At 41.8% G+C, this 21,673-nt stretch overlaps 1 protein-coding gene and 1 pseudogene across 14 annotated transcripts in view; one reads left to right on the top strand and one right to left on the bottom strand.

The window, feature by feature from the left end:
* The window catches only part of FBXW11 (F-box and WD repeat domain containing 11), a 125,056-nt gene extending 111,803 nt beyond the window's left edge, over positions 1 to 13,253 (top strand). For 10 of the 14 annotated variants that reach the window (XM_072824153.1, XM_072824141.1, XM_072824145.1 and 7 more), the window contains 4 exons: positions 1,532 to 1,642; positions 2,759 to 2,837; positions 3,885 to 4,070; positions 10,683 to 13,253. In XM_072824153.1, coding sequence (XP_072680254.1) covers positions 1,532 to 1,642; positions 2,759 to 2,837; positions 3,885 to 4,046 — 352 coding nt within the window. In that variant the 3' untranslated portion in view covers positions 4,047 to 4,070; positions 10,683 to 13,253. Of the gene's footprint in view, positions 1 to 1,531; positions 1,643 to 2,758; positions 2,838 to 3,884; positions 4,071 to 4,574; positions 4,904 to 10,682 lie in introns of those variants that run through there. The other 4 variants (XM_072824154.1, XM_072824142.1, XM_072824152.1 and 1 more) reach the window with 1 other exon arrangement.
* A 7,563-nt stretch (positions 13,254 to 20,816) lies between these two features.
* On the bottom strand, positions 20,817 to 20,908 carry LOC140632820 (U2 spliceosomal RNA; annotated as a pseudogene).
* Between the last annotated feature and the right edge of the window lie 765 nt (positions 20,909 to 21,673).

Here is a 21,673-nt window from a genome sequence, read left to right on the forward strand (position 1 = left end):
TTGTTTAATGTTTGGGCAAAATAAAGATTGGTTTAAAAAAAAAAGAAGGAAGGAGGGAATGAAACCACAATGATAGAGCCGAAACTGCTGTGAGTTTTATCGTTTTAAGTTTTTAAGGTATTATGAAAGTACCATGAGAACCTGAGTCTTGATGCTTTCTATTACTTAACTATTTCAGCAGTAGACAGTCCTTAACTTTCTCACTGGACTCTCTGAGGTTTTACAAAGTGATAATGTGTATTCCTTTACAGTTTATAGAGGGGACCACTTTGGAGTCAGTGGTAGTGCTAAATGACACTGTTCACAGTAGATTAGAGAAGCCAGTGTCCCTGACACTGATGAGAAGATTTGCTGAGGGTGGCTGTCATAAAATATTCATGGGGCGGATGGTAAGAGCTACTTGTAGAGAGGCTAAGAAAAGGTTGTTACAGAATTAGTTTGCTAACTTTGTTTTGTACGTGCTTATGATTTCTTTTTGCAAACAATGTAGGAAAACCAATGATAGAAAAATGTGAAAATTTCAGTTTCACATATAAATCATACACCAAGAAAAAGTCTGGATATTGTGTGGGTTTATATTTCTGAGATGCTTCATATACCTAATAAGAGGCTCCCACTATGACCTCATAAACTGGACAACCCTAATATGCAGTATCATCTAAGAGGGGGTGTCCCTAAGCCTCATCAGGAGAGGGAAACCTCCATGCTCATGAACTGGTTCTTTTTTTTTTAAAGATTTTATTTATTTATTCATGAGGGACACAGAGAGGCAGAGACATAGGCAGAGGGAGAAGGTGGCTCCCCATGGGGAGCCCGATGTGGGACTTGATCGCAGGACCCCAGGATCATGACCTGAGCCAAAGGCAGATGCTCAACCACTGAGCCACCCAGGTGCCCCTCGTGTACTGGTTCTAACTTTAGCAGGCCTCATGGATTCCAGGCCAGAAGTGCCTGGCCTGGAAGCCTAACACCCCTGGCTGTACATACTATATCCTCTCCTCAACCCACACACATGCCTTTTCTTTCTCTTTACTGCCTGCAATCCCTGTCTCCCCCAGGAAAGTCCTTGTTATACCATTTAGCTACGTGGTTTCATCAATTCAGACATTAAAAGAATGCCGAATAAAAATTAAAAGAATAGTAATACATGCATGTGATTAAAAAACTGAATAAAAGGAAATATAATGAGAAGGCTTCTACCCAATTTAGTCTCTTTAAAAAAAAAAAAATGTTTTTATTTATTTAAGTATTCTCTACACCTAACATGGGGCTCGAACTCATGACCCTGAGATCAAGAGTCACATGCTCTTCTGACTCAGCTAGCCCTGTGTCCGCCAAATTAGTGCTTTAAAATATACAAATGATCTAAATATACATATGTATCTTTCTACGTGTATAATGTGGACTGGGAGTGAAGATAGAAACAAGTTCAGGAGAGTGAAAATCATGAATGGGACAGACATGAAGAACTCAAGGATAGTGTGAATCATGTGTGGGAAGTTGTTTCACAGAGATCTGTTTTACTTTCAAGGCTATGGGATATTGAATGTGGTGCCTGTTTAAGAGTCCTAGAGGGACATGAAGAATTGGTCCGATGCATCCGGTTTGATAACAAGAGGATTGTCAGTGGGGCCTATGATGGGTATGTATTTCAAATTTTTAAATACACTACTATCACTGTATCTAGAGGAAAAACAAGCGCTGTATATTAAGCAACTATGTATGTGCCAATTCTGTGCTAGATCTGTGTAATGGATGGCAGATGTTATTATACCACTTGATCAGGTGAAGCCGCTCAGGCCCAGAAGGATGAGTGGTCTTGCCCCAAGTCTTACAGTAGGATAGCTTCTGTAACTCCTATGCTTACACTTTTAACCATTAGTGTAACCATTATTGTAAACTTTGTAAGTAGCTTAGGTTGTACAGGAATTCCATTCTTTGCCTCAGTCCTAAATTAAGTTAGCTGTGTGTGCGTGCGTGTGTGTGTGTGTGTGTGTGTGTGTGTTCAGTGGTCCATTTCCTTTACCCTTTGGTTAAACACTCTTTTTTAAAAAAGCCTCAGGACTTTTTAAATGAGCAAATGGCAACTGTAAACCTTTCAAGGTGACTTTATGTATACTTCACAAATGGACTAGTTGGTCTGTTTATACTCCTTTGCTTAGTTCGAAGAAAGGTATCCTTGGAATTTCACAGAGAGTCCTAGCTTCTGTCAGCAGCACCTACTCAGCTCCAGAAAGCCCTCTGATTAATGAATTTGGTGACATAGATTATCAGGTCAGGAACTGAATTTAGATAGCCTGAAGTTGTTTTCTCATCTCCCTTAAAAAATATTTCTTCACAGTTTCAATAATTCCGAGAATGTGTAGGTCCTTATTTTTTTTTTCAAAATCAAGTGTAAATGGTTTAAATGACTTGTTACGACATAAGCAGTCTCCATTAGCTTTTCTTTTTTTTTCTTTTTTTTTTTTTAATTTTTATTTATTTATGATAGTCACAGAGAGAGAGAGAGAGGCAGAGACACAGGCAGAGGGAGAAGCAGGCTCCATGCACCGGGAGCCCGATGTGGGATTCGATCCCGGGTCTTCAGGATCGCGCCCTGGGCCAAAGGCAGGCGCCAAACCGCTGCGCCACCCAGGGATCCCTCCATTAGCTTTTCTAATAGCAGTTCAGATGTACTTTTTTCTATCAAGGAAGTTCCTGACGGTATATGAAATGTTGTTAACTTTTCTACTAATCGCAATCTCCATTTATTTTCTAGGAAAATTAAAGTTTGGGACTTGCAAGCTGCTCTTGACCCTCGAGCCCCAGCAAGCACTTTGTGTTTGCGCACATTGGTGGTATGTAATCTGTTGAAATGGGAGTGGTTCCTGCCCTGGAAGATGATACCTGCAGATAGACCTGCCTAGGTGTATCACAAGAAAGCTTGTGTATCTCACAGTGTGCCTTCAGAGAAATGCGCTGTTTTGTTCATTTTGTTTAGCCAAAAGCAGAGAATAACTGACATTTACATTACAGGGAGCTCTTTCCCAAGGAGCATTAATACAACTTAATATGTGAAAGCAGGCATCCTCATTTGTAGGTGGATTGGTTTCCTCTAGAGTACAAAGTATTTCCTGTAGATTTGGGAGATTTCTTAATATGGGTATCTGGTTACGTTATATTTTTATAATATAGCACATGTTTGTATTATGATGGAATTTCCCCTTAATCTATATTGTATGGATTATTGCTTTGGCATATAAAAATACCTTATTTTTATGTGTTAATCTTGTTTTAGCAACTTTGGCAGGCTCATTATTTCTAATAGTCTGGTTGCTTTTGTTACATTAATGAGGAGACAGTTGTTTGAAAATATTGATAGACTTGTTCTTATTTTCAGTAGCTTTACCTTTTATTTCTATTTTTTTGCTTCTTGCACTGATTAGAACATGCAGTACTGTGATTAGGACTATTTTTCTTTTCTTTATTTTAATGAGAATGCTTCTGTTTCACCATTAATTTTGATTTTGGCTGTGGTTGAGATATTCTTGGTAATGTTAAAAACATCCTTCTGGCTCTGCTTTTTACAGTGTATCATGCATGGGTATTTAATATGGTTGTTTACCTTTCCAAGATCCTTGGCGAAGTGATCGCATAGTTTTTTTCTTCAACATATTAATGAGCCAGGATCTCCGATACAAAGATTAATTAAAAAAAAAAGGCTTAGAAGGAAAAGCCAAGGTATTTGCTCCCAGGGTAAAGGACAAAGCTCAGTAAGCTCTGGAATATTATTTAGGAAGCATTGGATAAGTAGCTACATTTTCAGCCTGCACCAAATCACTGATCATGAGATACGAGGGATTCTAAAGGTTTCATTTTACTCATCAAGCTGTTAAATTTCACAGGAACATTCTGGACGTGTGTTCCGGCTACAGTTTGATGAATTTCAGATCATCAGCAGCTCCCATGATGACACTATTTTGATTTGGGATTTCTTAAATGTGCCTCCCAGTGCCCAGAACGAGACCCGTTCTCCCTCCAGAACATACACTTACATTTCCAGATAACAGTCTGCACTTTACCCGTTTCAGGTGAGTACCTCCCCATGTTTAACCTTGCTCATTGAATTCACCTTCCCTTTGGGGCAGTGTTGTGATTTGGGTTTCCCGTTGATAGGAACCAAGGTGGTTAGTGTTTATTAGGTGCCTCAGCGTTGCAGAATTCCAGTGTCAGGCTAGATCTTTATGGTCATACTAAAATAAGATCGAAATTGGCATCCTACATATTGTGGGTTTTCACATCGGCAGTTGATGTAGTTCCTGTTTTTTAAAACTGTTTTCCTAAATGGTTCCCCAGGTCCTATCAATTTAACACAGATAAAGTCCTTCAAATTCAGTTTTGGGATGTAAGAATCTTCTTTTTCTCTGTTTTTCAGTTCTTTTATTTAAAAAAAAAAAAAATCACCATCAACCAAACACTCAAAATTCCCCCTCTGCCCCTGTTATTAATCTACCCACCACCACTGTTCATTAGAAGAGGGATCAAAGAAAGGTGTTTGTTGAGAAAGCCCCTAAAACCGGTTCTTCATCCATTAGACACAACAGGTACCCTGGAAGCAAAGTCCTTTGCTCTGGTTACAGGAAGACTTAGAGCCATTGTAACCATTGATGATGGCATTTTGATTACTAAGGGTGTCCAACCTAGAGGATGAGAAGCCTTTTACTTGGCTGTGTCCTGGGAACTGATGGCCCTGTTCATCTGGAGCAGTATTTCCAACTCTGAAAATTTTTGCAAGGGGGCCAATAAATCCTGTGCATGTTAAACTTTGCAGATTGAATCAATATGTTTGTACCTATATGTATTACTGTGTATATATATATGTATGTAAAGATTGATTAATAAAAGTCATATTTATTTAAAAATATTACTTAATACTTAGTGGCTCTTTATCATTATACATTTTCTGTTCATTAAATATTAAAAGTGTAAAGAAAGTTTATGTGTAGAATTGTGAAATTATTTTTGATGAAAAGATAGGGCTCGTAGATCACCCAATTACCATTGTTTCTAATACTTCTTACTTAAGACTCTAAGACCCAAAACACAGATGTCCAGGAAGTTTGTTTTACCCAAGGGTCAGCAGACTACAGCCAGCGGCCAAATTTGTTCCACTGCCTGATTTTATTCCCCTACCACAGCAAGCTAAGAATAGTTTTTTTACACTTTTAAATAATTGAAAAAAGTTAAAAGAAGAATACTATTTTATGACACATGAAAATTATGTGAAATTTAAATTCTAGGGTCCATAAATAATGAAGTTTTATTATTATAGCTGTGTTCATTTGTTTATATATTGCCTCTGGCCATTTTCATTCTTCATTGGCAGAGGTGAATATATGCCACGGAGACAATATGGCTTGCAGCAGCTAAAATATTTACTATACAGCTCTTTGAGAAAAAGTTTGCTGACCTCTAGTCTTGCCCCTATGCCATCTATTAGTGATAAACCAAGGGTCTGCATCAGGAATGGCAAATAAACACTTTCTTCATGCTGGCTGGGTTTGATCAGTAGTGCCTGGCTGGAAGGATTCTGGGACCCTATGTGGACCCCAAAGGGATAATTGCTGTGATGGGCTGTCAGTGTCTACCTGGGTATGGGAGGTGAATGGTTAATGACTTGTAAGCCATATACATAGCTGCTCTTCCCACCCCAGGTTTGTTCATACTATTTCTCATGATAGTGGCCATCTGCCCTGCTACTTTCTCTCTGGATAGATTCTTCATTGGTTGAAAACCCTTATGGCATAGTTACTACATTTATTGAATAGAATCTTAAAATAGATATTATAAGGGAATTACAGAGGAAGAAAGGAAGGATCTCTTGAATGATTGTTCCTCCTCACTTCAACCTCCCTTCCCAAAAATCCTAAGGAAAATACTGGGAAGGAGAAATGGACCCAAATGAAAATTGGTTTCCCTCCTGGTCTTTCTTCTCCCTCATTCACTTTCCATTCTGCTCTCAGCTAGGATCATCTTAAGCTCAGCCACTGCCATCCTCTGCCTTATTGGCTTCCCGTTGTCTTCAGGACTGAGGTTCATCGACTTCAATTAGCTGACAGGAGTTTTAGCATTTAGCTGTTAAATTCTGTCCTCACTCCCCACCCCCTACTACATCCCATTCTCCCATTACTCTCTTCCAGAAGCCTAATGCTGCAACCAGACTAGATTCTGTTTAATTTCTCTAATTACACCATAGTAGTTCAGACCTCTATCATCTCCCTCCCCTTGTGTGCATTATTATGGCTTTTAGACACTCCTACCCACCTTTGCCCCTTTATTTGATCTGATTTATTATTTGATACTGAAATAGTTTGCATGTCTGTCTCCTTCACAAGGCTGTAGTACTCCTTTTATTATGTAACTCCAATCTTCAGTAGAGTGCTCGGGTGTATTGTAAGTGCTTATTGATGTTTGTTGGGCAAGTGACACCCAGGGCCAAAATGACATATTTGTGTTTTTTTCTCCTAGGCTACACTAGAGTTTTCCCTTAAATAGATAAATGTCTGTACAGCTGTAGTGTATTTCTGCAGTCACTTTCAGCAAACCTAAAGATAATATACTCAGTAAAAAATTGGAATAAGTCCTCTAAACTGGCAGTGTCAGGTATTAGATATATTCCCTACATAGTCAAGTACCTAGATGTACATGTCTCCCTCTGCCTTGCCCCTGTTCTTGTTTTTTAAATCAATTTTATTGAGGTATGATTTTGTAAAAATTGTACTCGTTTAAAGCATAACATTTGATGAGTTTTTACAAATGTAGACAATCTCTGAAACTACTTCCACAATCAAGATAATAACATTTCTGTCACCCCAAAAAGTTCCCTTCTGTCACCTGTGTAGGCAAAGTGTGACCCCATCCCAGCCTTAGCAAACACCGACCTGCCTTTCTATAGATTAGTGTACATTTTCTATAGCTGCACCATCCAGTATGGTAGTCAGTAGCTACTTGTGGCTATTCAGCTCTTGAAATGTGGCGTGTGCCTTAGGGACTAAATTTTAAATTATATTGTAATTGAATTTAATTGAATATTTCATTGTATTTAATTATACTTTAAATAGCTACATGTAGATAGTGATTACTGTTTGGACCAGCATATTTTAGAAAGTTTTGTGTTCTTAGCTTTTACATATCTGTCTTTGATTCAGTTAGAATTAATTTGGTATATGGTGTGAGGTGAGAATGTCATTGGTCTTGTTTTTGTAAAATACCTGTTTGTTCCAGCACTAGAAGGAAAAAAAAAATTCCTTTTCCCATAAAATTTGCTTTAGCAGCTTTGTCCAAAAATCAGTTGACCCCTTATGTGTATGTCTATTTCTGGACTCTCTTCTAAGTCCATGATATATATGGCTATTCTTTTGCCAGTGCCGTAGAGTATTAATAAACCTTCCAACTTAAAAAAAATGGTTTTGATTCTAGATTCTTTAGATTTTCACATTCTAGATTCTTTAAATTTTCACTTTCAGTTTTAAATTAAAGTGTCAAATTATTTTTTTTAATTGTCAAAGTTTATGAAGAGGACTACTGGAATTATAATTAAGACTACATTGAATCATATTATCATTTTAGGGGAGAATTTCCACCTTAGCAAAAATTGAGTCTTCCAATCCATGAACGTGGTCTATCTCTATTCTTCAGGTCTTCAGTTTCTCTTAAGCAGTATTTTGCAGGTTTTAGTGTAGAAGCCTTGTACATCTTTTGTTAAACTTATTATATTCTTTTTCTTTTCAAAACTGTACCTTTTCCTCTGCACATTGCTTTAGCTGCATTGTGCCTCTGCTTTTATTTTTCCACATAAGGGAAGCACATAAAATAGGACATGGACAACTGCAGCCATAGCTGAGCTTCTGGAGTAGATAGGCTCAGGGAAATAGGTGTATCAGAGAACAGCTTAAGCATAATTCTTTTGGATTTTTGATAGGTGTTTTTCTCTTTATCCTCTGATTAGAGAGGCACTTGATAAAATCCAAGATATCCGTAGTTTGTTTCCCCTCTCTGGCTTATTTAATAGATGAAATTTAGAACATAATAAACTTCCACAAATTGGACAACTTTTATATATTACTTTAAAGTGCTCTGAAACAAGATTTTTTTGGTTGAGGAATGAAATAATGATCACCAATGGTGTTTCTCTCATTGGCTATGACAGAAAGGAAACTGTGGTGTTAATTCTTCTAGACCTTCCTCCTGCCCTCGTTTTGGGAATCTCAGAACAACTGTCCTTGTTGTGATCAACAGTTAGAAAAATCAATGGAAAAATCTTATCTGCTATTTAAGTAGCACAAGCAGTGAAACCTCAAATGTGTTTGTCTCTTCAAAGTGAATTACTTTTGACAACCTTGGCAGTCAGTTCTATAGATTTTACTGCTCTTTTCCAAATTCTTTTCATTTATTGTAACATGAAAAAAATTATTACCATGTGATACTGTAAGATTTATGCATAATAAGAAACACTACCCTAATGATGATTTAACCTTGCAGTAAAATATTCAACCCTAAAAATCCAAGGTAAGAGTATTTCTGTGTCAGGAAATTTAGCAATAGATTTATTTGCTGAGTCTTTTTTTTTTTTTTAAAGATTTTATTCACTTATTCATGAGAGACACAGAGAAAGAGAGGCAGAGACACAAGCAGAGGGAGAAGCAGGCTCCTCGTGGGGAGCCAGCCCGATGTGGGACTCGATCCGGGGTCTCCAGGGTCACACCCTGGGCTGAAGGAGGTGCTAAACCGCTGAGCCACCCGGGCTGCCCTATTTGCTGAGTCATTTAAAAAAAAATTTACTAACTCCTAAGAGCCTAATAAATACAGTAGCTCTCTTTTTTATTACAAGACAATATATGATCATTATTAGGAAATTAGAATAAGTAGATAAGCCAAAAGAAGAAAATAAACTTCACCGTTGTTAATTTCCTCGTATATGTCCTTTCAGACTTCTTAAAATTATGGCTGATAAATATACATCTTTTTAAAATGCTTCCCCCCCCCCTTTATTGCAAAATTGTTCCATGTCCATAATGTCAATATTTATCTCAATTACCACTCCTAGTGGCAAAACAATATTCGATTGTTTGGCTAGGCCCTGTTGTTTTATATGTGTATTTCCCCCCGGTTTAGCTGTTCTAAAACACATTGCCATGATCATTTCTTTAGCTTAATCTTTACTTTCTTTTTTTAAAGATTTATTATTTTTTATTATATATATAGAAAGAGCATGAGCAGGAGGGGCGAAGGTAGAGGGAGAGAGAATTTCAAGCACACTGTGCACTCACCGAGTGCGGAGCCCAATGTGGGCCTCAGTCTCACAACCTTGGGATCATGACCTGAGTCAAAACCAAGAGTCAGTCGCTCAACTGACTGTGCCACCTAGGCACCCGTAATCTTTGCTTTTATTACTGTTGGATAAATTCCAGAAATGTCTTTAGTGTCTGGGTTAAAAGGTATGATGTTTAAAGACTGGGATGCATAGAGTCATGTTACTCTCCAGCAGAGTTAAATCAGTTTACATTACCAAGAGCAGTGTTTGGAATGCCTACTTCTTATCTGTGGGTGTTAATATTTTAAAAATAATACTCTTAAAGATCCTTCATGCAAAAACAGTGATGAATGAAATTAAATCTCTCTTGATCTCATTGAGAAGGATTCTTGATCTTTATGAAAATTGACAACCTTTTAGGAAAGTTTCCTTTTAAAAAAAAATACAAGCTTTTAAAAAACCTCTCTCCTCTCTTTTTTTGTCAGAGAATTTTAGACTTAAAGGTAACTTTTAAGTCTTCTAGGTCAGTGGTTTAGTACTATGTTTGGAAAGGATTGTCACCCATTAGTGATTGTGAAATCATTTTAATGGATTTTGACTTTGTTTTGATGAAATTTAGAATAGAAAAATGTCAGCTTGCATTGTACATAGTTAATGATAAGTTTAGGTACGTGTGTGTGCGCTTATTTATCTACATGGGTGAATGTGGAGATTATGACTAAACTATTTCTGACTCAAGGTCACGGTCAAAGCAATATGTAGCATTCAGTAGTCTTTCCCTCTACACTGTATTGTTCTTTTAAACCAAATGATGTATTTCAAAAAGAAGTAACTTCTGATTATTAGCATTCTATTTAGAAGGAGTACTTTACTAGCTTTTGCATATTTTTGTTTCACAATGATAGAGAGGTCAGGCAGATAGGAGACCGGCCTTTGTAGGCTCTGATGTCTTAAAAGATAAATCTGAATATAAAATCTCACATGAAGCCTACTTTGTCATATGCATAATTTTTAGCAGCAAGCACTGACAGTTGATAAGTTATAGGGTCAGTCATCTCTTTGAGTCCCCTCTTTGTCATTTAATGGCTAATGCTTTGAACTAAGTAATGTCTCTGTGCCTTAGTTCTTTTATTTTTCAAGTGGTATCATAGTTTCTGCCTCATAAGATTATTGCAAGGTTTAAATAAATCTGATGCCTGGTATGTATTATGCTCAAAACAACTTGGAGCTTTTTGATGCTGATTATATTTGAAAATTGGTAATTTGTTCTGTGTGCATGAGTATATGTCTGTGTGGATGTGGATGGACTGTGGTGTATATCTCCATGTCTAACCAGAATATCCATCCATACTCCCTTTGTTTTTTGTTTTGTTTTGTTTTGTTTTCCCAGGGTTTCCTAGTCTTGAACTACTGGCTACATGGCTACCAAATGCCTAAGGGAGTTCTTCACAGCTGAGTTATGAAGCTGGAATTGGTTCTAGACGCTGGGTAGATGCAAAGCAGCCTAACTCTTCCAAGTACCAACATTTCTCACCTCCGATTCCGGCCTCTACTTTGAGAAGGATACCTTAGCTTCACCGACTTCCAGTAGAACAGAAGCCCATTTCCTCCCCCCATCAGTGAAACAAAAAAAAATCTAATGCTTCAAATGTAAATTGTTCATATAAAAGGAACATACAGTCTGTTTTACGGAAGTAAATCGACCATCAAGAGAAGACTGGCCTCTAATTTATATTGCTTTGCACTTTGGTCTGATATTAAGAAACAGCATTCTTCTTTGGTGAAATTTTGGGTGCCAAACACCTACCCAGAATGTCCAGGGCTTTCCTTTTCAGAAGTTAGCATTCTCCTTTTGACCGTCCAAGTCATTATGAATTCTGACCTGTATTAGGAACATGTTGGACAATGGAAAAATTTCTCTGGATTGTCTTAGTAATATTTTTTGGATTATACTTCATTTCTGTACCAATTTCTTTTAATTTAAAGAACTATAAGCCAGGTTATATTATCTCCCAAAAGGTAATATAGCTCTTTTCTTTTATTAACTGTTCTCTCTGTATCCCAACCATCTCCTGATATTTGGTAGAGTAACACTTTTACATGTGTGCTTGCCTCCTAATTTAAAATACTGTATCCGCATGTAGATATAATGTACATAACAGTTTAACCTCAAGGTTGCTGGAGTCAGGGCCCCTGTGCCTGAGACACTAATACAGAGTGTGTTCGCACTTAGCCATGGGCTGGCCTCAAGAACCTGATACCAGGGTTAATGTGGATTACCTAGAACCCTTCCTGCAGTATTCATATGGTATTTTTATTTTGTCATTGTCATTTTGTGTGTATGTGTGTGGTGTGTGTGTTTTTAATGGGAATCTTGTTTTAAAATGTAATTTCTGAAGTTGAACACAATGTTTTATTCGTTGTGCAGCATATATAATAGAGAGGTACCTTGAAATTTTGCTGTTGTTCTTTTCATCATAAGTACTCCTGAGTACTAGTGGTCACTTCCCATGGTATTCATTTGACTTTACTGTCCAAGATCATCATTCTCTGCATTAGTAACCCTGGAAAGGGAGGAACAAGAAGGCCCTGTTGACTGGGTGTTCTGGCTCTGGAATGCACACATAGTGGCATGGATGTAATATCCTCCCCACGGTGTGTATAGGGCCTGCTTATATGCTGAAGCCCGTATACCAGGTCGGGTTGGTTCAGAGGCCCATCTTGAGTGGAAGGGTGCTCCTACGTGGTGCAAAGCCTCAAGCTCATGAATCCTATTCCCATCATCTCTGGTGTCACCTGCTGCCGTGGCCCTGGCAGGTTCTCAGAACTCCCAAGTGCTCTGCAGCCCGAATGTGTGAATGGCACTATCACGCTGACCATGCATGGAAAGGACTTTGGCATTCGGTTGTCACTCCCTTTTCCCTCGTTCAATATTAGGTTCTGATTTGCCCCTTGCCATTGTTTCCAAAGATTAAGGAATGTCAGTAACATTTTAAAGGACCAATAAGAACCTCCTGTTAACTAAACCTCTTCCCGTGGAAGCACACTCTACTACTAAAGGGAAGGGCCCTGGGCTCTGTTTTGTCCTTTGCATTGAGAAGGTGTGGGGATCAATGTGTGTGTATGTGATTTGTTTATTGGGTTGGCTTGGCTTTCTAGTTTTTCTTTTTCCTTTTTTTAAAAAATACATCTTTCCCTCCCACATGTTACCAAATTAATTTCTATTTTTGAGAAGTTGAGTCTCCAAGTGTAATAAAAAGGAAATCTCTATTTGTGAGGTAGATGTTGTAAGCTTGACAGTGGTTGTGGAAGTGAGTCCACTTTTACCACTCCACATTACAGCTTTATATCAACCGGTTAGGAGAGCCCAGGGGTGCGGGAGGGGCGGGTGGGGAGGAGGCAATTCTGAACGAATGGATTTTTTTGTTGTTGTTTTTGCATGTTTAATATAGAAGTTCTTGTTCCTTGGGAGATCATGGCCTTCGAATATGCACACAACCTTTGAATTGTGCCTACTAAATTATAGCAGGGGACTTTGGCACCCAAGGATTTCTGACTTTCTGGGATTATAGTAGTAATTCCCAGCCGTACCCTGGACTTTATTTTGCTAACCATAATTGAGCAACTGTAAATTACTGCTATATTAATGTTTTAAAGCACTGGGATAGTCTAATTCTAACTTGTAATTAATTATGTTTGCCAATTATCTGTTTGAAATAAATTTGTGTCTGAACAGCTATTGAAACTGTTAAATTGTACAGATATTATTCATGACAGCTTTGTACTGTGGAATGTGCTTAATAAAAAACAAAAAGTTTGACTTTTGTCCAATAAATTGCTAAGTAATGTCAATAAATCAAGTATGAGTATTATGCAGTACATCTAATCTGGCTTCATGCAATTGTTACTTCAGCTACTAATTCAAAGCCAATACTCTTAATAAAGTGTTGAAATACTCTGATGCTCTGTTAAGAAATTTTTCAAAAAACTGTTATGTTCTTTCAGTAATTCAGTGATGTACCATTAAAGTTTGTAGATTTAAAAAATCATCTGCTCTGTAAAGTGGAGTTGAAAGCAAACTGCTTTTTTGGCTTGTGAGAGGTTTGTGTGAGATAATGCCAGTCCATGCCTTGGGGTGTTTTGCTGAAAGCTCATTTTCACCTCAGGACATGGTAGCTAACTTCTCATAAGTTCTTTCTTAACTGCTTCACCGGTTACTGTAAAAATATGAAAGTGGCCCCTTCTGTTTCCCAAGTTTCTCTGAGGGTGAGTGGATCCTCTGGTTCTTGAAGAAGCAGGTGCACATGTGAGAAGGTGCCTGCTCCGTGTAAGCATAGGATATGGAAATGTTCAGTTTTCCATGTTTGCAGATGCCCACATCACTGGTTGAGCACCGTGGTAGCAGAGGTTTCTGGATAACTACTTTCCCCGCATGAGTCCACCAAATTGGTAACGTGGACATTGGGGATGAGAGTACTTCTATACAGTATTGCCTCCACCCGTTTTTCTTGTAAATGTTTTAAAAATAATATGCATATGGTTAAGAGAACCTCTTTACAAGCCATAAAAGGAATAAATGTGATTCTCTCCTTCACCCTTGACCCTCAATCCCCCCATCATCATTAGCCAGTTTTCTGTATCCTTCGACAGTGAGGGATACTCTGTAAGTAGCAGGTCATGGTGTGTATACATGTATGTGTATATTGGGCATGTACACACATACCACCCCACCCCTTTTAATGGCAATGATAGCATGCTCTCTGTGCTGTGCTGCACTTCGCTTTCTCATTTCCTGTTCTTTAGGAGAACCTTCCATATTGATGGAATTGTGCCTCTTTCGTGGGCATGACCGTTTTCTATTTGGTTCCCACAATTTATGTACCAAGTTTCTTGAAGTTTAGGTCGTTTCCTGCCCTTTTCTATAGCGACTCTCATCTTTCAGAGCTCTTTCTCGCCTGTGCCAAGTGTGAAAAACCAATGGTGATTAGGGCTCATCCATGCGAACAGCAAAGGTTGAGCCCACCTGTTACTGCAGAGTGGGAAGGACCTCAGGTGTCAGATGATCTTAACCTCTCCAGTCGCCTCCCAGCCTCACAGAGATGGGTGTTCAGTAAATGATAGTTTCTTCCTCAACAGGTGAGGTGTTGCTGCAAGAAATTCACAGCTACAAATTCATCCCATATTAATTATGGCTATTCTAAGGGACGTTTTGTAGAACTCCTTGGATAGATAACCAGAGGACATTGTGGTGCTTTGCCATTTCAGCCTCTTGATTTTCTAGTTAATAAGGAAAAAGGAAGTCAGGCCATCTGGCTAATAATCCTGTTACTGATTAGCTGTGTGGCAATACCCCCTTTGGGGTCCTAACTTCCCTATGACACCTAGAGGTGTCACTAGCTCAAGTCCTGGAGGGCACATGCCCCAGCTCTGGATGATTTGTTGGCTTGCAGGAATGCAGACCCCGTAATGCCAGTCTAAATTTTTTTTTTTTTTAAGATTGTATTTATTTACTCATGAGAGACACAGGCAGAGGGAGAAGCAGGCTCCCTGTGGGGGAGCCCAATGTGGGACTTGATCCCCAGACCCAGGATCACACCCTGAGCCAAAGGCAGATGCTCAACCTCTGAGTCACCCAGGCATCCCTACCAGGTCTAAATTTTTAAGAAAAACTGAAAATCCGGGTTATGTGAAGATCCCATTGATAAAGAGTTGGTGACTTTATTGGGGGGAAGGGGAGACTTTTTAAAGTCAATCACTGGAGCACCAGTTTGCCATTCCTAAACCAACATGATTTTAAGCATTTCTAGTAGTGACCTCGAAACATCTTTAGTTTGACAACTGATCACTTTGGGAAATAGAAGAGATTCCAGAGCAAAGGGACAGATTAAATTATCTACCTTGTGACAAAGTGACCAGCACATAGAATGACTGAATGCATGTTTCTTCAGGAAAAATGACCAAACAAGGGAGGGGTTTGAAAAGGCAAGAGGAGAGGGAAGGAGCCAAGAGCCAGCAGCCGCTGTCTTCCATCACATTGTGTTCAGACCAGCTGCCTGCTTTTGTGCTGAGTTCACCTTATAGCAAGGCCGGCTTGAGGCCTGGGATCGACTCGGTCTTCCAATTGGGGGAAATTCTGGAACCTCCAAGCTCCTGCTTGTTTGTTGCTTGAAGCTGGGTCTGAGACCTCATGGACTCTCAGACTTCTGTGGGATGACTGCATACATGGCTATCTTCATGTGCTTACCTGCCCAAAGACGAGGTGATGGTCCCCACACCCAAATGCACTGAAATCCCAATCCAGTGTTAAAAAATGTATATAGGTTGTGTGGAGCCACACGAAGGAATTATAGTGCAGGTCTTCAGTAACTTTTTTCATATGCACGTGTGGAGAACTGGACAGCAGTTGCCTTCAACTTTGTGGCTTTTTACTCATCCTGTCTCCAGGTATTGCTGAATTGTATTTTTCACAATAGATATGTTGTTGGACTGGCCTGGCAGAACCTATGAGTGACAAGACCAGAGACTTAATCTGTAGTGGGACATGCCCGAGGAACAGCCTAGAGCTGGTGTTCTGGTGAGATCTCACTGAGTACAACTTAAGCTCCTTGCACCCTTTACCACCATCTTTGGATCCAACGGACCTTTCCGTGCTTTCGGGCTGTGTTTTACTTCCAAATACCCTGAAGCTCTGGGGGTTGAGAAGGAAAGCTCTTAGAACGTTGCAGACTTTGGAACTTGGTATCACATCCAGAGATATCCTATGAGGGTCACTGGTCTACTGGGTGGCAGAGAGGAAAAGAGGATGAGCTTTGGGACCATTAGACCTAGCTTGAGGTTGGAGCTCTGCCACCTAACTGGCAGCAGCCCCAGGAACAAGGACATTCTCTGCCCTGAACCTGAGCTTCCTTTAGGAAGTGAGTGGAGACAGTATTTTAAAATCACTGTAAAAATTAAATGACAAAACCTAAAATGCCTTGTCTAAATCTAAACTTAAATCTACTCAAAGCACTGTGCCAACCAGTACCTAACACACCTTCAATGCCAGCCATTTTTGGTAGCTTCCACTGTGGCTTTTTTTTTTTTTTTTTTTTTTAAGATTTTTAAAGAATTTATTTGTGAGAGGCAGATACATAGGTAGAGGGAGAAGCAGGCTCCCTGCCTGATGCGGGACTTGATCCCAGGACCCTGGGATCATGCCCTGAGCCAAAGGTAGATGCTCAACTACTGAGGCACCCAGGCGTCCCTCTACTGTGGTTTTTAAGCAAATGGAACAGAATGTCCAGAGCAGAGAAAGGCATGATAAGGGTTAGGGCTCAGGATGGTATGAGATGAGATAGGAATCAAACTTGCTTAGACAGCTTGAGGCCTGTCTGGACCCTCCTCCCCTTTTTTAAGATTTTATTTACTTATTTATTCATGAGAGACACACAGAGAGACAGAGACATAGGCAGAGGGAGAAGCAGGTTCCCCGCGGGGAGCCTGATGCAGGACCTGATCCACTATGCTCAGCGAATTGTAGTGTCTCCAAAGTGGACAGGCAAGAATTTCACATCCTCACTGTGCATGTGTGCATGTGTGTGGGCAGTAGGGCGGGTAGAGGGGTGGGCAATGCAGGGAAGAGGGTAAGTCAATGCCAACAACAGCAACAACAAGAATAAACATAACCACCGACTAGTGAGTTGCCAGGCCTGTTTGGAAGACTTACACATACTGTAATCCTCACAAAAGCCCTGTGTGGCCTGTGTTAGTACCACTTGATAGCTGAGGAAACTGAGGCCCAGGGCTGTCTTGCTCTTGAGCAGCTGGGCTTAGCCTTGATTCCAGTCTTTTTTTTTTTTTTTTTTTTAAGATTTTATTTATTCATGAGAGACACACAGAGGGAGAAGCAGGCTCGACGCAGGGAGCCTGATGTGGGACTTGATCCCGGGACTCCAGGATCATGCCCTGGGCCGAAGGCAGGTGCCAAACCACTGAGCCACTCAGGGATCCCCGATTCCAGTCTGTCTTGGCTGTCACTGCAGACCCCTTCCCATGTTGCCCTCGCTTTTCCCTCTCCATGCCGCAGGGGCACTGTGACCAGCAGAGCCTCCCCAAGGAGCCAGGCCTCCTATCGAGCAGTCCCCCTGCATTAACAGGCCCTCTGCACATCTTTTTTCCTTCCCGTTAGTGTCTCTGGCATACATTCTTTGGTCATTAATAAACATGTGTGAATGCCCTCAACAACGCACAAAGTTTGGTGGGGTGCGGCCAGGCCGGTGGGCCATGCTGAGCACTGGGGGCTCTATCCTGGCAGCGGTGGGCAGCCACGGATAGGTTGGAAGCTGGGGCTGACCGGTTAGAAGGCTGGTGTCCTGACTGAGAGGAATGCAGAGGTCTGGAATAAGGAGAGCCCTGAGGAGGTGAGAGAGGGCGGTTTTGTTTTTTTTTGTGTGTGTGTATTTTTTATTGACGTTCAATTTGCCAACATATAGCATAACACCCAGTGCTCATCTGGTCAAGAGGGCAGTTTTGGAGGTGGTTGAGGGAGTAGGAGGCGCCGGCCAGGGCAGCCACTGTTGGTGTGTGTCTCCTATGAGCCACTAGGTGGGGTTGTAGGGAAAGGAGCCCTGCCCCTGCTCTCAGGAAGCTTCCAGTCCAGAAGAAAGAGACCATACGCTGTGAGCGCTGCGGTGCCCACACAGCCCTGAAAGGGCCAGATAGATCCTGATGGTGATAAGTGCCCTGAAGAGGTCACGCCTGGCAGCCAGTGCAGCGGACTGCGGGACATCTGAGCCAGGCTCTCAGTGATAAGCTGGATCCAGCGGGGAGGAATGTTCCAGGTTGGGGGACCACAGATGCAAAGGCCATGAGGTGGGTCTGCCCAGCCTGAACAAACGAGCAGGAGGGGCGCTTGGTCTCCCAGGTAAGGGAAGGAGGGCTCGAGGAGAAGGGTGACACGTTTGGATTTGGACATTGCAGGTGCCTGGGAGATAGACAAGTGAAGCCGACTCGGGCTGTCTGGAGGGAAGAGAGAGATGGCTCTCGAAGAAGAGCTCAAACACTGAGCCAGGAAGATGGCAGCCTTTAGGATGAGGGCACGGGAGGACACGCCAGCGACAGGGATGGAGAAGGAAGAGCTGGAAAGGGAGGGGCGTGATAACCAGCCGTCTTGGCAAGGCGGGTGGACGCTCCCAGAACTCAGAAGACCTCCCTCCCTGAGCAGTTGCTTCCGGGCTGCGCAGGCCCACAGGGAACAAGGCCTGTCCCCCCACCAGGCCGCAGGCAGGACACCTCATCCTGCTTCCCCCTCCCTCAGCGCAGCGCAGCGCCCCTTTCTCCTGATGGCCGGCGCCTGCGGCAAACAGCAAACCGCCCGGCCGGGCCCTTTGCCTCTCTTGTCCTTGGGACTGTTCCCTGCAAGCCCATCTGCACAAACAGACGGGGGCCAGGTCTGCGCCTCAGGAATGAGGAGATAAAAGGGACCATCGGGGCTTTTTCCACCAAAGGCGAAAGCATTTTATAGAACGGGCTGCGAGTTTTTGTTTCAGGAAATTTCATCATGTCTCCAAGAAGGGGAGGGGAAAATGAGAGAGGGAGAGGGTTGTGGTAGTGGGGTTGGGGTGGGAGAGAAGTTAATTGGCCTCAGATTTTCTCACTCCCTTTTCATGTTGGTAACACGAGGCGGCCCAGGTCAGCCTCAGGTCAGCGACGTTTGGGCTCTTTAGTGCCCCTCTGTGAATACCTCATTTCTGTAATAGTTTTTCCTTTAAAAACAGCTCTGCCTTCTTTGGCAGATGGTGACATTCCATTAGCATATGGAATATTTTTCAAAACACATCCGAAAGCATGTCTCTTACGGAGGAGACTGGGCAAAAGCAAATGAATGTTTGAAAAGTATGTTGGGAGCAACTCAACATTTAACAGAAGGCTCTCCCTCCACCGCCCCCACCCTACCCCTCCCCACCATGGCTCCTGGATTGTGACTGTAACCAACAAGAGGAGTGGATTTTCCCCCAAAGCTAGTCTGTTGGCTGTACCATGACCATCACAATACATAGAGGGTAGCCAGAGACAGCCTGAACCCAAGAGAATAAAGAGCACGTTTCTTGGACTGGAATGGACATCAGCAAGCCTTTGTGGATGTGGCATTGGGGGTAATGATGGATGCTTCTTGTTCACTGAATACCTATTGTGTGCTAGGTGCCATGTGTGGCATGCATTGTTGTCTTTCCTGCTGAAATCTATCTACCACAGCATGAGCAGAGCCATCCCTTGAACGCATGACTCAGATCATGTCACTGCCCTGCTCAACACACTCCAGCGGCTGGCCATTATACTTGGTTAGAATCAAGTTCAAACTCCTTGTTATGACCTGCAGCAATCCAGCGCCTGCCTGCCCCTCTAATCACACTTCACTTTGTCACTCCCACTCCAGTTATGAGGCTTTTGTTCCATTCCTTATTTCTGCCTCAGGGGCCTTTGCATGTGCTGTTCCCTCTGCTCAGCATGCATTTCTTCTGTTATTTATTATGGCTGCTTCCTCATCATTCAGATCTCAGCTCAAATACCCTCTTCTCCAAGGAGACTGCTTCGACCAGGTCATCTAAATTATCCTCTATTGCATCTTGTGTTATATTTACTCTATAGTCCTTACCATTTTATTGCTTTGCTTACGTGTATTTATTCGACACATATTTAGTGAAGGCCTACTATGTGCCAGGTCCTGAGGGAGGCATGACAAAACTAATGTCCCTGCTCCCAGAAAGCCTACAGTATGACATGGGAAGGCAGATGATAAACAAATTATATATTTTCTGACATCCTCTATCAGAAATGTAAACTTCCTGAAGACAGGGACCTTGTTTGTCTTCTTCAGAAGCCATTTTGGGGCATGGTATCCACAGAGCCTATGGAATCATAGTTAACATGAAGAACAGGACCCCATTTTGTAAACAATGGTATTGAGGATAGAACTGGAAGTGGCTATCAAAATGGCACAGCAAGAATCTGAATCCAGTTCTGTCTGATTCTGAAGCAGGAGCTTTGAGAAGAGGCCTCTTGGAGGGTGTTTTTCCTACTGCTTCCTTCTCCCAGCCCAATGTCTGGGTCCTCCCTGTCTCCCCACATCCATCTGACCTATCCCATGACTGCGACCTTCAGCTCTTCGCTCTCTGTGTCACTTTGGACAATGTCCTTCAACTCGCTGAGCCCGTTTCCTCTTCAAAGTGAGCACTTAAACCACAATAGATTCGCCAAAGCTTCAGAGATTCTATTATCTTGGATTCTATAACAATTTGTAAACTGGGTTCTGTAACTGGGTAGAAGAACAGTTTGTAATAACGGTTTGAAAAGTAATTTTGATTTCTGCATCTCTAGCTGAATGGTAATGTCAAGGTCCAACACGGTCTCAGTGGCTACCTCTTCTCAGACTATTATATCTATATCTCTACTCTGCTCACTCTGTTGATCCAGGGATAGAAGTCCATTTCACACTTGCCTGGGCAAAGGAGGGCATTTATTGGCTCATATTACACATGAGCCCAGGAATGGGTTAGCTTTAGGCATAGGTCTGGGATCATCAGCCCTTGGTAAGAACAGATATTACACTTGATCTTAGCCAAAAGGCCGAGAAGCGATAGGGATCATCAGCCCTTGGGTCTCACGCTGTCTACCTCTGTCCCACTCTCCTGTCTCATGGTCTCATTTGAAGACAAGCTGTCTCCACACATGGTGACCAGGTGGCTGCTAGCAACCCTAGGAGCACATCCTATCCTCTGAGTATCTCTGGTGGAATAAGCTCTCTCCTCCTGGCAGTCCAGAGTTCTGGACGTAAGACTCCTTGGCTCAGCTTGGGTCATGAGCCCACTCTGCAACCCATCACTGTGGTCAACAGAATGGGATGCTCTGATTGGCCAGGCCTGGGTTACATAGCCACCCTGAAGCTGGGGGCTGGGGGCCCACCCACACAAACCATGCATACTGAGAAGAGAAGGGAGGCAGATCCCAAAGGAAGATCAGGGTGTTGAGTTCCAAAAAGAATGGGGAATGGAGACTGGGCAGATAAAACCCAGAGTTTGATGCTCCTGCCATTAGGTGTACCTTTTCCCCATGGGAAGTGACTAATTTTGCATGTTCTTCGAGGCTCAGCTCAAATGTGACCTCCTGCCCAATCCACAAAGCAGGAACTAAATCCTCCATGTCCAAACTCTTTTCATGCCTTACCACTCTCTCCTTTAATGTGCACATCTGAGGACCTGCCGGTGGAGAGGGTAAAGAGTCTGCCTTTGGGGCAGCAGGTTTGGGTTCACATCTCATCTCTGCACTTCATTGATCAGGTGACCAAGGACTAGGCATTTCTTTGTAATTATTCCTCCCTCCAGGACCTGCTTGGGGCATTAAGTG

Source organism: Canis lupus, chromosome 4 (assembly GCF_048164855.1).
Source record: "Canis lupus baileyi chromosome 4, mCanLup2.hap1, whole genome shotgun sequence".
NCBI lineage: Eukaryota > Metazoa > Chordata > Mammalia > Carnivora > Canidae > Canis > Canis lupus.